This window comes from Arachis hypogaea, chromosome 12, assembly GCF_003086295.3.
Source record: "Arachis hypogaea cultivar Tifrunner chromosome 12, arahy.Tifrunner.gnm2.J5K5, whole genome shotgun sequence".
Classification (NCBI taxonomy): Eukaryota; Viridiplantae; Streptophyta; class Magnoliopsida; order Fabales; family Fabaceae; genus Arachis; species Arachis hypogaea.
In genome coordinates this window covers 118,565,506-118,577,624 of record NC_092047.1, presented here as the reverse complement: position 1 = coordinate 118,577,624, position 12,119 = coordinate 118,565,506, and the positions used below count along the sequence as shown (strand labels likewise).

Sequence of the window (12,119 nt, the reverse complement as noted above, 5' to 3'; positions counted from 1 at the left end):
AAATAGAAACTTGAAGTAACTTAAATGTATTACAATAATAAATACTTAAAAAAAACCAAAAAAAGAAAGAAAACTTAAGGGTACTAAGAGAAAAAATATACAAGTAAAATAATAAAAATAAGTAGTAGAGTTGATAATTATATAATATTAAGTCACAAGTTCAACTATTTTAAGAAAAAAGTTATTTAAAATTAATAAATTAATAATTAAACATTACGCATTTAGATGCTGAACCCTTATATCATACATCCTTTTTCTTCAGAAGACGCAGCTCAGCAGAGTTAGTTAATTAGAAACTTAGTTAGTTACAGCAATCAGGGTTTTAAAATCGAGACGTTGAAAGGTAGTTGAGTTAGTTGCTTCATCAAACTCCATATTTTAATACCAAACGGCCAAACTACTCTGCATTGCACCATTTTTTTTTTCGTTTTTTCTTTTTTCTTTTTTACTTTCACTTTCATTTTTTTCCCTCTCTGCAATGCGAACAAACGTCAACACTATTTCTTCCACTCTTTGCTCTTTCTTCGTCGTCACATTTTCGAAAACTGCATCGGTCTCAACGATCTCTTCGATCTCCTCGCTTTCTTCGCCATGATGCGCTCTTTCTGGCGATCTGTTGATCGCTTCTCCGTTCTACACTTCAGGTAAACAACTTCGAAATTTGCGACTTCTCGTTGTTTTTTATTTTTTTTACTGCTTCTGACTTCGGTATGGTTCGATTTTGAGATTTTGACGAATTTTTCACGTGGTGAATTATAGTTGTTCGTGAATTCTGGTGTGGAAGTTGCATTTTGCTTTTTTTGGAGCTCGAACTTGTTGATTATAAATGATATTGTATGGATTTGGCTTTGTTTGGCTTCATTCTGAGATTTTGATGATCCTTTTAGTTAGCGCACTATTTGTTTGTGAGTTTTGATGTGGAAGTTGAGTTTATGAGGATTTTTATTTTATTTTATTTAAATCTGCGGAGCTCGAACTTATTTCTTATCGATGATATTGTTATGGATTTGCTAAGGTTCGTTTTGATATTTTGCTGATCCTTTAGTAGTGTAGTTGTGACTTGGTTGTTCACTTGTGCGTTTTAGAGTGAAAATTGAGTTTCTGTTGTGCATTACAGGGCTTTAGTTGTTTCCACTTTCCAGAGCTTGAACTTGTTTCTTATATATTACATTGTCCTGGATTTGCTTTGATAAGGTTTGATATGAGATTCTGATGGTCTTCTTAGGTAGTGACTTGATTATTCATGAATTTGGTTGTATAAATTGAGTTTCTGTGGTGCTTTATGGGACTCTTGTTACCGGAATTAGAACTTGTTTTTATTAATGCTATTATACAGGATTAAAGAGTCTGTTTTGAGATTTTTGATGATCTTTCTTTTTGGTAGTGACCTGATCTTTTCGTGAAGTTTGCTGTGGAAATTAAGTTTCTGTAGTGCCTTATGAGGCTTTTGTTGTTTACGGAACTTTAACTTGTTTATTATAAATATTGCTGTTGATGATTTTCTGGTTACAGATCCGTAATTGATGAACTGAAGCAGATCAAAGTTGTGAACATGCGTAACAGGGTAACACAAGTCAATTTTATTCTCATTGTGGTATTTTGTTTTCATTGAACAAAAAGCATATTGTGATTATGCATGCTGTTTTATGCAGGAATTAGTGCTGGATTTATTGCAGTCTGTTGTGGAGATAATTACTTATGGTGATAAACATGATCCATCCATTCTTGAGTAAGATCTTGTTGGGAAAATCTCGTTGCTTCTGATCTTGTTAGTATTATCTTGAAAATTTTGAATTTTGTATTTGATTAAATGGTTCAGATGTTTCATGGATCGCCAAGTGGTTGCGGAATTCGTTCGAATGCTTGATATCAGTGAAAATTCAAGAATTGAGGCACCGTTACTTCAGTATCTCAGCATAATGATTCAAAACATGGATAATGAACATGCAATTTGTAAGACTGTTAGTATTTCTTGATGTTTCAGGCTAAGGTCATTAGACTTTAGAGTTTTACCTATTGTTCATACATTGTTAGGCATGAAATAGTTGTTTGAGTTGAAAACTTTAATTTTTTAATTGAAGATCTTTAGACCCATCAATAGTGTGATGCACGAGATCTTATGCTATGCGGAAATGTTGTCAAATATGGCACACAGAATCCAGATGGTCTGTTGGTACTTTTATATTATCGACTGGTATGTCTTAGGCTTCATACTGGTACTTAATCGAATGTGTTGTGCTGACTTTGCATCTTGCAGACTATTGTTTCAGCAATGGTTATATTAATAGCATCATTTTGCATCCGTATGAACTTGATGGGGGAGACTTGGCTCCATACTATGTGTCTTTTCTAAGGTTGTGTTGCAAGTTTTATGTTCTAAATTTTCTCTCCTCTTTCTTTTATTAGTGAATCACATAAGGGTGTAAATTTTCTGATTCTGATATTTTTTTTTTCACATGGTTTTATGTTTGTTGTTATCTTTTAATATTTATTCTAAAAGGAGAAACTAACTTTTGGTTCATTTCTTCATTCAGGGCCGTTAGTGGTAAAATAAACAGAGACACACTTTGCCTTCTTGTGAATGTACATGGGGTAGGTCAAAACTTGTAAATATGATGGTTTGTTGCTGTATATTGAGCTAAAATAATTGTCTTCTCACTTTTGAATAGGACAAGTGAATAATGAATTCATCCTTTGTTTTGTTGAATTTACTATGCTAGAGTAGTTTTGAATTACACACGTTTAGAAAGCTAATGTAATATCATTTTTGTTGAGAAAGATATCGGTTAAAAATATATGCAGTTCCTATCTTGTATTAGTTATTTGTTGAAACCAAAGCACGAGAAAGCAATCATTACCATAAATTCGTGGTGGAAGTGGAAAATTTGCTTGTTTTCTCTGGCAAAATTCAGCATGATCTTCTTTGATGCATTATTCAACTGCAGGATGCTGTAGTTTCCTTTCCCTTGTACACTGAGGCTCTAAGGTTTGCTCATCATGAGGAAAAGATGATTCAGACAGCAGTACGTACAATAGTTCTCAACATCTACAATGGTATACTGCTCTCGATCTGCTTCTAAGTCATAAGCATGCCTTAGTGCTATGTTTACAGTATTTTGGGTCTTGGTTTGACAGTTAGTGATGAGATGATCTATAAATTTATAATGACGCCACCAGTTTCAGACTACTTCTCTGTCATGGTTGGCAGATTACGAGAAATGTGTATTCTCTTAGATGCTTTTCTCCATGAAAAAGGGTATAATCATTTGTTAGATATTTTTCATTAATTTATATATGCTTGAGTGATTCCGATTTCTAATGATACTGCCCTTTATTCAAACAGGGATATGGACACTCAAAAAAGAAGAAATGGATTGATTCTTGAATCTGATAAAATTATTGATGAACTATACTACTTGAAAGACATTCTTAGTGTTGATGAGCCTCGATTGAATCAATTGGTTACTGAGAATCTCCTGAATGGGCTAGTGTTTCCTGTACTATTCTCATTACCAGCTTCAATGAATAATAATGTGAGATCTGAGAACTTCCTGCTAATTAGTTTACTCTAATTACTGTTTCCCTCTGGTGTGGTATATCATTGCTATATCAACTCTAGTGTTAAAAGTTGTTAATACTTGATATGAATTGATGATAATTGATAAAACAATTCTCTAACTTGTGAATGTTTGAATATATATCATGATATACTGGGAATTTCCCACTTGGTAATGGTATGCAGTATTGATTTTCTTAGAATCTGCTTGCATAGAGAGGATAAAAATAATGTCTTCAGATTAAGAACAGAATCCCTTCATACTCTTAAGGAGCTACTACTTTCAATATTGCAGTACTAAAATATAGTCACTCACTTTTTTAGTTTAGTTGAGAGAATTCTTTACAATCATAATCCTCCCCTCTCCCCCCACCACAAAAAAAAAAAAGAGGCTTAGTTGTCTGGCTCTTTTAGTGTGTTCAAAGGTGAAGTGGACAAAGGACTTTGTAATAAAAGGGAAGGAAATCTGCCTGCTTCAGCTGATCTTGCTAGTTGCTATACTTGAATTTATATCCATGATTTATTTCCACATGATGCGCTGATTCAAACAATATGTTCTTTTACCCAGGGCTCAGATTTATCTGCTATCACTTCACTATATATCTTATCACGTCTTCTTCAAGTCGTTGGGGGAAGAAGCATGATTAACAACGTGGCTGGTGTTATCCTGTATCATTTTTTGAACTTAAATGCGAGAACTCTGAGCGAAGGGAACGCTTCTGATAGCTCTAATGAAGTTAAACCATTTTCTAAGTGCCTGAATGAAGTGGAAAAGATTATTTCTTATGCTCCTGAGTCAAAAGGAGATGGAAACATCAATGGGAACTATCTGGATTCTCTTTTGGAAGATTTCAGGACCAGAGTCAATATTAGTTGCTTGAATGGTGATATATGTCCCAAAAGGTTGTTTCTTTTTTCTTTTTTCAAAGTTGAAGGTGGAAGCATCCCCTGAGGCAGTTTGTTTATGCAACATCTAGTGCATCTTCTTGATAACTATAACTATAATGAAGTAACAACTCTTGCAGGCAAGGAATACTTGCATTTGTGTTTTCTGAGGATCAATGCCTACTGTTAGCTTCTACATTTCTCTTACTTATTCTGGCTGAAAGTAAAGGTAGTCTTATTTTATTTATGTATATACCCTAGAAGTTGTCTTTCACTAAGCGATTATGTTATTTGATGTTGCTTTTCATGCAAGTTTTGCAGATCTTGATAGTCTATTAGCTCCAATGATTCGGCTGTATCAGACTCAGGATGCGATGGTTAGTATAATTACATTGATTTGAATTTGATCAGGAGCACCCACAATCAAAATGGCGAATACTTATACTGTTTTGCATCTATTACAATAGTATATCCAGGATTCTCTATATTTGAAAGCTGAAGCCAAGGTTTTTCCTTTTTCCTTTTCCCCACTAAGGGTTTTTTTTTTCTGTGTGTTGTCGGTTTTTTTTTTTTTTTGGGGGGGGGGGGGGGGGCTGCAGTTGGCCGTTACATATATTGGTATATGTTGATGGACTTGGGTTAACATTTTTTATTGCTTTTAAAGGTAGCAAAATATTTCTTGGTAAATATATCTCTAGTTCAGGAACATGTAAGTACTTAAATCATTAATTAAGAAAATATGGTTAGTCGTTAGCACCAATTTGAATATGTCAACCAGTTATGTAGTTAATTGTTCCCAGACTGAAAATGTTTTTACTTGGTTTTTGTTTCATGTGATTTTCTTTCATCATTTAACGGAAACCTGCCGTGCATTGTACAAAATACATTATATAATTGATCAACTATCAACTATATGATATAGTTTTCATTCTTACCTCTATTCAATGCAGACAAATGACACATCGACTTCAAAGTCCTTGGATGCAAGTATCTTCGGTGGATTTATGCCTGAGGTATATGTTTCCTTATTATGGTCAACAATTTAATCTGGTTATCCTTTGAGTTTTACTGTCATCGTCATCGTCATCGTCATCACCTTGAGTGTGCTTTTAGATTTGTCAAAGATGGTTCATAGCATTTAAAATGATAACAAACTTATCATGCCCTTTTTAAATTTGACAGATTTTAAATGCCTTGCTTAAGGTTTTAGCCTTCCAGGAATCCCACTCCCCAGAGATGCTGTGGCATGCAGGGTGGTGCTTGCAAAAGCTTCTTAACTTTTGTAGAGAAGGACTTGATGATGATAATCTCCTCCTATTCAATGTAAGATTTCTAAACTGTTACTTCTGTTCACAGTATTGGTAGTAGATAACTAGATATATTTTTCCTATCAAAAGTATGTCCAAGTGAAATTGATGTTTTGCATCAAAGATGCATTCGCTTTGGAATTGCTGTATACATTTAAACTTTCTAAAGTTTTATAGTTTCTAGTTTCCATGAGCAGACTGCATATGATCACTCACATGTACATTTTCTGAAAGAACTTGATGGAGTTTGGTTTGATCATATTCCGGATATTGTAAGAAATGAATGGTCAAGCTGTACAAAAGGTATTTGTTACTCTTCTTACTGAGGTTGATCCTGATCCATCTTTGTTGGGTAATTTGTCTTTTGGATTAGTTCAATAATTCTAGTATATGTTTAACAAAACTGAAAAAGAGTGTATGCATATTTCCTAATTAAAAAAGGACAAAAGAAAGGTAAAATTCACATTGAACCAATGAAATTTTCATTTTTAGTAGAGTGCAATAGCATCACTTAATCTAGGTAACTAACCCTATTTATCCGGACTAGGCTTTTGTTGTTGTTTAATAACTAAAAATAAATCTAATGCACATCCTTCATACATATTGTATGCAGTTTTGGAGCAATCTTCCCAATATAAAGATCCAATATTTATGTTGGAACTTGTTCTTCCCCAACAATCCACCAATGGTATATTACTTCTTTATGTTCCCCTCGTTATATTGAATTGTCCTGAGCACTGATTTCATAATGTGTAAATGAATTGTTTTTTTCACAGGTCAAACATCTTCCTGTTTTGCATGGCAAAAGACAGTTGATGCAGTGAAGGTGTTCTAATTTATTCTTTTAAATTGTCTTTTATGGATGATTTCTCTTAAATTACCTAATGCTCAGAGATGGGTGTCTCTTTCCAATATGTTTTATTTTCCAAACCTTGCTCTTGAGTTTTGTCTTGTTTTTTTGAGAGTATCCTTTACTGCAAATGTTTCTTTTCTTGTTTTCATGGCAGTTTATGAGTTTTCCTGTTTTATTAAATATCTTTTACTTAGTATTTGGGTTGGTGCTGTTAAATATGTAAATTTGTAATGCTTTTTATTGGTTGTTCTTTGAAAAATCTTGAATGGTAATTCTGATACCAATTATTTTTCTAGGCTTTTATTCTCCACTTTCAGCTGAAGACATTTATTTTCGAACGTGAGTTGGCAGAGAATCCATTGATTGCCATTTCTAGCAATGATTCTGGAGTAATCTGTTCTTCAAATGTTTCTTCTGCTAGCTTTGGGTCTAATGTTTCTTTGGGTAGGCATCGTTCTGTTTCAACTTGTTTGTGCCTCTGGCGTCATGTCTCTTTTTCATTCTCTAATGCTGACTACTGCAGAATCTGGAATACCTTGTACAATTGCATTTTCAAATGCCGAAATTAGAGATGTATATGTAGTACCAATGGTGCATAAGAATACCGGAAAATTGCTTCTCACAGAGAAACACCCATTTCGAAGCCGGCATGGGGTAGTGATAGCAATTGCTCCATTGGCAGGGTTATGTGTAAGTCAATATCTTGATCAAGTCATCATGTTTTGATTTATTTGTTTTTTCAGTCATTTGCCTCTTTATCTGTTTCACAGCCAACAATAGATAAGGATCACCCCTCATGGTTGCATCTTCGAATAAGAGAGTTCAACCCCAAGTTGTATGCAACTAAAGCCAAAGGAGATCATTTTAGCATGCCTGATCATTTTGTGGATGGGAGATGGACCCTTGGTTTCCCAGATGCAAAAGCTTGTAAGGATGCTCATTTAGCCATTCTTCGCGAAATTACCAAGCAGAGATCAGCTGTGGAGGCCACTCTTGCTCCATTACTTAATTATGATCTTGGATTAGCTGAAGAAAACAGAGAAAAATAAAGTTGTGATGATGAGTGATTGTAGGTTAGTTTACATTCCTCCCTTGTCTTATTACTTCTTTTTATAAATTTTCTTTATATTTTGGCTTTAAATGTATTAGTCTATAACTGCACATGTTATTAATGTACATAATTTTGTAGTGCTTAGTATGTCTTAGGTTCACAGACCAGTACATGTAAATCTGATTTCATATAGAGATGTCTTTGTTTTGAAAATGAAAACATGTTTGGTGTATATAAATTGAGTAAGTTAGCATAGAGTTTTAGAAATATGTCTCGGCAATCGAATTGAGAGTTATTGTTTAGGTATAAAACTCCTAAATCATTAGTCAAGAATGACATGATTAGAAAATGGCCTTTTGCCACGGTTTAATATAAGCTTTTCTAGAATATGTGAAGATGAAGTGAGTGGGGCCTCTCTTAGCAATTAGACCGGCGAAATCAATAATTACACAGGGGCTACTCTCTATGCAATTATGCATGATATTTCCCGTTCCCTAAAGTGTTTACTCTTTTAGAGATTTTTAAACTTTTCCTTGTGTTTGTGTGTGGTGAGGTACACAATTCATTTTGACAAAAATAATGAACTCGTATTGATGAAATTGCTGATAATTGCCAATTGGCGTTTATTGATTATTATGTCTTCAAAGCCAGATAAAATTAGGTTCTGAATTTATACCTTATAGCATACTAAACCACTAATATTCCACAAGAAATCTGCTTTTGAATGTTAATGAAATAGATGGTTTTGTTGAAGAATATTAATCCTACATTTGATGTAGGGAAAATTCATTTAAATTAATACTTAAGAACTCAACTAGCTAAAACTTTTCTAAAGATTAGAATTTAAAATTGTCCAACATTAAAATTACAGACAATACCGAATGTTTTGGGTATATAAGGCTGTCATATTGAACACTTTTAGATTCACCCACCACAAACCCATTATAAATATAGTACTAGTCTATACCCTGGCATGAAATGCCTAGATTTGCTTCTTCTTCTCTGCGGTTGTGCGCAGATAACACGAGGAAGAGTAATCATTTGTATTCCTAATGATGCTGGCCTTTTAAATTCTTAATGGAGCACAAGTTTGTTTAGTGCAGTGCAGATATATATGAAGCATAAAATAACGAGAAACCTTTTGGAGAAAAAGAGTGAGTGTATGGTACGTAATTCCCATCACCTTTACATTAACAAGGCTGTCATGTCAAAATTAGGGCAACTTTTTCCTCCCCATTCTAGCCTTTAAAGCTGCCCACCCTGCCCAATATATAATATAACTATTAACTAATCTTTTCCCCTTTTCCCTCTCTTCATTCCCTTGGATATTGCTTTCAGCCACATGGCCACGTAGAAGGCCAAAGATGCTTATTTGAAGGCTTAAAAGCATAAAAATGAGCGACCCTTTTGAGTAGATAATGCCATATTTTGCTTTTAATATTGCTTTATGGTATTAGAGCGCTTTACTTTAGCCAAAAGTTGATGATGAGAGTATATTAATTAAAATTGTTTAAGGAAAACTCAAATGAAATTGTGTTTCAAGAGGGGTCTTTGATGGTGAAAGCAGAGAAAAGCTAGTCCTATAGCTTTCGCTTTGCCTCAAATCTCATGGTTTTCCAAACACAAAGATTTAGCATCAATATTTATTAGGATGCCTTTTTTGCAAGACAATTATCCTTTCCATTAAAAAATAATTAACCAAATGAGAATACTAATTAGTATAAGGAAAATTGAATCCTATAATAAAGTGTAATAGCAATATCTAAAATTAAGTTAAAAAAAAAGGCATTTCTGTAAAAGAATAGAAGTAAACCGTTATTGGATTTGGTGGGGGAGAGAGAGAGAAGTTATGAGCTGTGTTTCAAACTCCTAAGTAAGTGTACATATTCCTCTCTCTCTCTCTTGGTTCAAACACTCCTTTTCTAGCTACCATAGCCGAGTGCTTTGCGTTCAAATAATTTGGTATCCTTTGTAAGTCTTTTTAGGCCAACAAAGTTACAAGAGACTTTTTGACTACAAGCCTTGGCTAGTTAGTAGTTACCTATCTACAGTAAAAATTCTTCTGCTGCATGCATCACTGATCAAGCTAATGTAGCTTATTATAACAGATTCATTTTGGATTTGGATTTGGATTTGGAACCTATTTAATTCTAATCACACACTCATTGTTGTGCTAGTCACGTGCAATGTAAATAGTGATTAGTGACCATGCACTAAGGGCTGCGTGCTAGCTGCAATAACAGGATATTCTCAGGCATTTATTATTTCTAGAATAATGAATTTCAACCCAGTTATATTTCCATCTGAGACATGTAATAGTAAGATTTTTCTGGGATAACAATACTTTTAATAAAAATGGAATTTCAAAATTATTATCAGTTTTTACAATTATTTACTTTGCAGAAACTGTTTTTTCTTAAACCAATAATAGGCAATTCATACGATGAGTAAGTTTATCTGATTTCCGTTGCCTTGAATTCAATTTTTCGTAATAAAAAAAGAAATTTAGGTTGACTACCTTGATAGAATCCAAACTTTAAACTCTAAACATTATAATTTTTCGAGTTGACTACCTTGATAATTAGGTTCAGATATATATGGTGACTGAAAAAAACTAGTGTATATATATAATTTTGTGCAAAGTTTATTTAATATTGCCGTCACTGATTTATCGATCCCCAAAAGTGACGTTATGTATTTTGGTCCTGTCAAAATATGTATCATGTGAAAATGCTGATGTATATGATGCTGCATTCATACCTTCTGAGTTTCCCATTAAGAAAAAAAAAACAAAAAAGAAAAAGAATTTAGAGGGTTTTGTTTCTTTTCTTCTCTTTCATGTAATGTTATTAGTGACTCAAATATATATTAACTCTTCACTGATGCACACACATTATTGATATTTGATACGTCATGGGACATTGTATAAAACAAATAAAAGGTAGAAGAGTTGGATAATTGAGGAGTGAAAGATAGATGTATATGTGTTGTGTTGTTTCGAAAAATATGCTCTCTACTAGGAGTATTTCTTTATGAAATTTCTATGATTTCTTTTTCGTGAACACCAAGATAAATAGATAGATAGAAGGTATCGAGAGCACTCAGTGGATGCTATATGTATTTTGCATGCCCTTCTCTACTTTCTATGCAAGAATTGAAAAAAATTAAGACCTCCGGAATTTAATTTAATTAATGGACACAACTATCTAAGAAATCTACATACTAATATGCCCTCACAACTGTAAGTGGATCATGAACATTTAAATATATTATAGACACGTTTTGAAAGTAAGATTAATTTTGGGGTATGATGATGATCATTCCTAAAAAAAGAAAAAAATAATAAAATAAAAGACCGACTATTTGACACTGAGAAATTAAAGTATAAGCTAATTGAATATACAATAATATAATTTTACATACACATTAGTATTTGTGTGACTTCTTGCTTTAATTAGTAGTTTTCTTTCTCATGCATATGTTATTACTATGCATGCAAATAAATAAGGAGCAATTCACTGAATTGAGTTTTTTATATAATGTTGTATGTGGTCCTTATATTATTCCGAAATTGTGTATATATGTGCATAAGTCAATGTCTCCAATAATAAATAAATAATAAAATTTCTGTACATTAACGAAGTTCAGAAAATTGAAGTCAATCATGTCAGGATCATTATAGTATTAAGCTTGGATTGGATAGATATAGTTGTGAACTCGCCGCACGTGTAAAATTTTCTGGTTTTTATTTTTGTTTGATTATTGTTACTGATCCCAATTCAATATGACAATATGTCGATTTAAATAATTTAATACAATATTGGATGTATGAAATATGAATACACTTTTTGTCGCACTATTTATTTCCAAAATTTAATTTATAAATATAAGTACATACATATACCACATTTTCACTTTTATTTTCCATTGAAAACTAACCCTAGGTAATATTTTATTTTGAATTTAACTATTGAGAATATGAGTAAATAAATATTAAAACAACAAAAGAGAAAAATTAATTGGATCCAATGAATCTACCTACACAAATACCATTGACAGAGGAAAAAGAAATTCCCTTTATTATAACATTTGTGGTGCTTCTTGGCCATAGTCTAGCTAGTTCTGTATATATATTTTTCTCTCTGATCTCTCTCTATATATTCTTTTATAGTATTTGAAAATGATGAATTATCATGAGCCAAAAAAGAACATAACTTTTTGAAATAAATGGAGTGTGTGTCGAGGGGACACCCAACGAAAAGAGAATGCAAGGTCATAATAATAATAATAATAATAATAATAATAATAATAATAATAATAATAATAATAATAATAATAATAATAATAATAATATCATGTATGTATGTTCATATTTATATTTAGCTATATAGTACTTACAAAAATTAAACTTTAAATTTCATTTAGATAATTTAATGGAGTATCAATGCTAAATGCAACTAGTAATAA

At 32.6% G+C, this 12,119-nt stretch overlaps 1 protein-coding gene across 7 annotated transcripts; it reads left to right on the top strand.

Annotated features, from left to right (window-relative positions):
* Positions 1-269: 269 nt before the first annotated feature.
* Positions 270-7,865, top strand: LOC112728777 (protein TRANSPARENT TESTA 9-like). Of its 7 annotated transcripts, XM_029290973.2 has the most exons (21): positions 407-644; positions 760-834; positions 1,513-1,564; positions 1,653-1,729; positions 1,820-1,953; positions 2,258-2,354; positions 2,535-2,592; positions 2,946-3,054; positions 3,136-3,256; positions 3,344-3,533; positions 4,125-4,459; positions 4,582-4,670; positions 4,763-4,818; positions 5,392-5,454; positions 5,624-5,764; positions 5,946-6,051; positions 6,362-6,436; positions 6,525-6,574; positions 6,898-7,045; positions 7,125-7,291; positions 7,345-7,865. In XM_029290973.2, exons 2-21 carry the CDS (start codon positions 827-829, stop codon positions 7,648-7,650), a joined length of 2,382 nt encoding a protein of 793 aa, XP_029146806.1. In that variant the 5' UTR covers positions 407-644; positions 760-826; the 3' UTR covers positions 7,651-7,865. The 7 variants fall into 7 exon arrangements, with proteins under 7 accessions (XP_072066357.1, XP_025634850.1, XP_029146805.1 ...); XM_072210256.1 differs by lacking the exon at positions 760-834 and having other exon boundaries at positions 270-644; positions 5,660-5,764; XM_025779065.3 differs by lacking the exon at positions 760-834 and having other exon boundaries at positions 270-644; positions 7,372-7,865.
* The last annotated feature ends 4,254 nt before the right edge of the window (positions 7,866-12,119 follow it).

Bases quoted from the DNA above. Each gene is read 5' to 3' on its own strand.
- LOC112728777 (XM_029290972.2), top strand. From the start codon at position 592: ATGATGCGCTCTTTCTGGCGATCTGTTGATCGCTTCTCCGTTCTACAC. The intron at 2,593-2,945 runs GTAGGTCAAAAC...ATTCAACTGCAG, and splicing joins TTCTTGTGAATGTACATGGG to GATGCTGTAGTTTCCTTTCC. The intron at 4,671-4,762 runs GTAGTCTTATTT...CAAGTTTTGCAG, and splicing joins TATTCTGGCTGAAAGTAAAG to ATCTTGATAGTCTATTAGCT.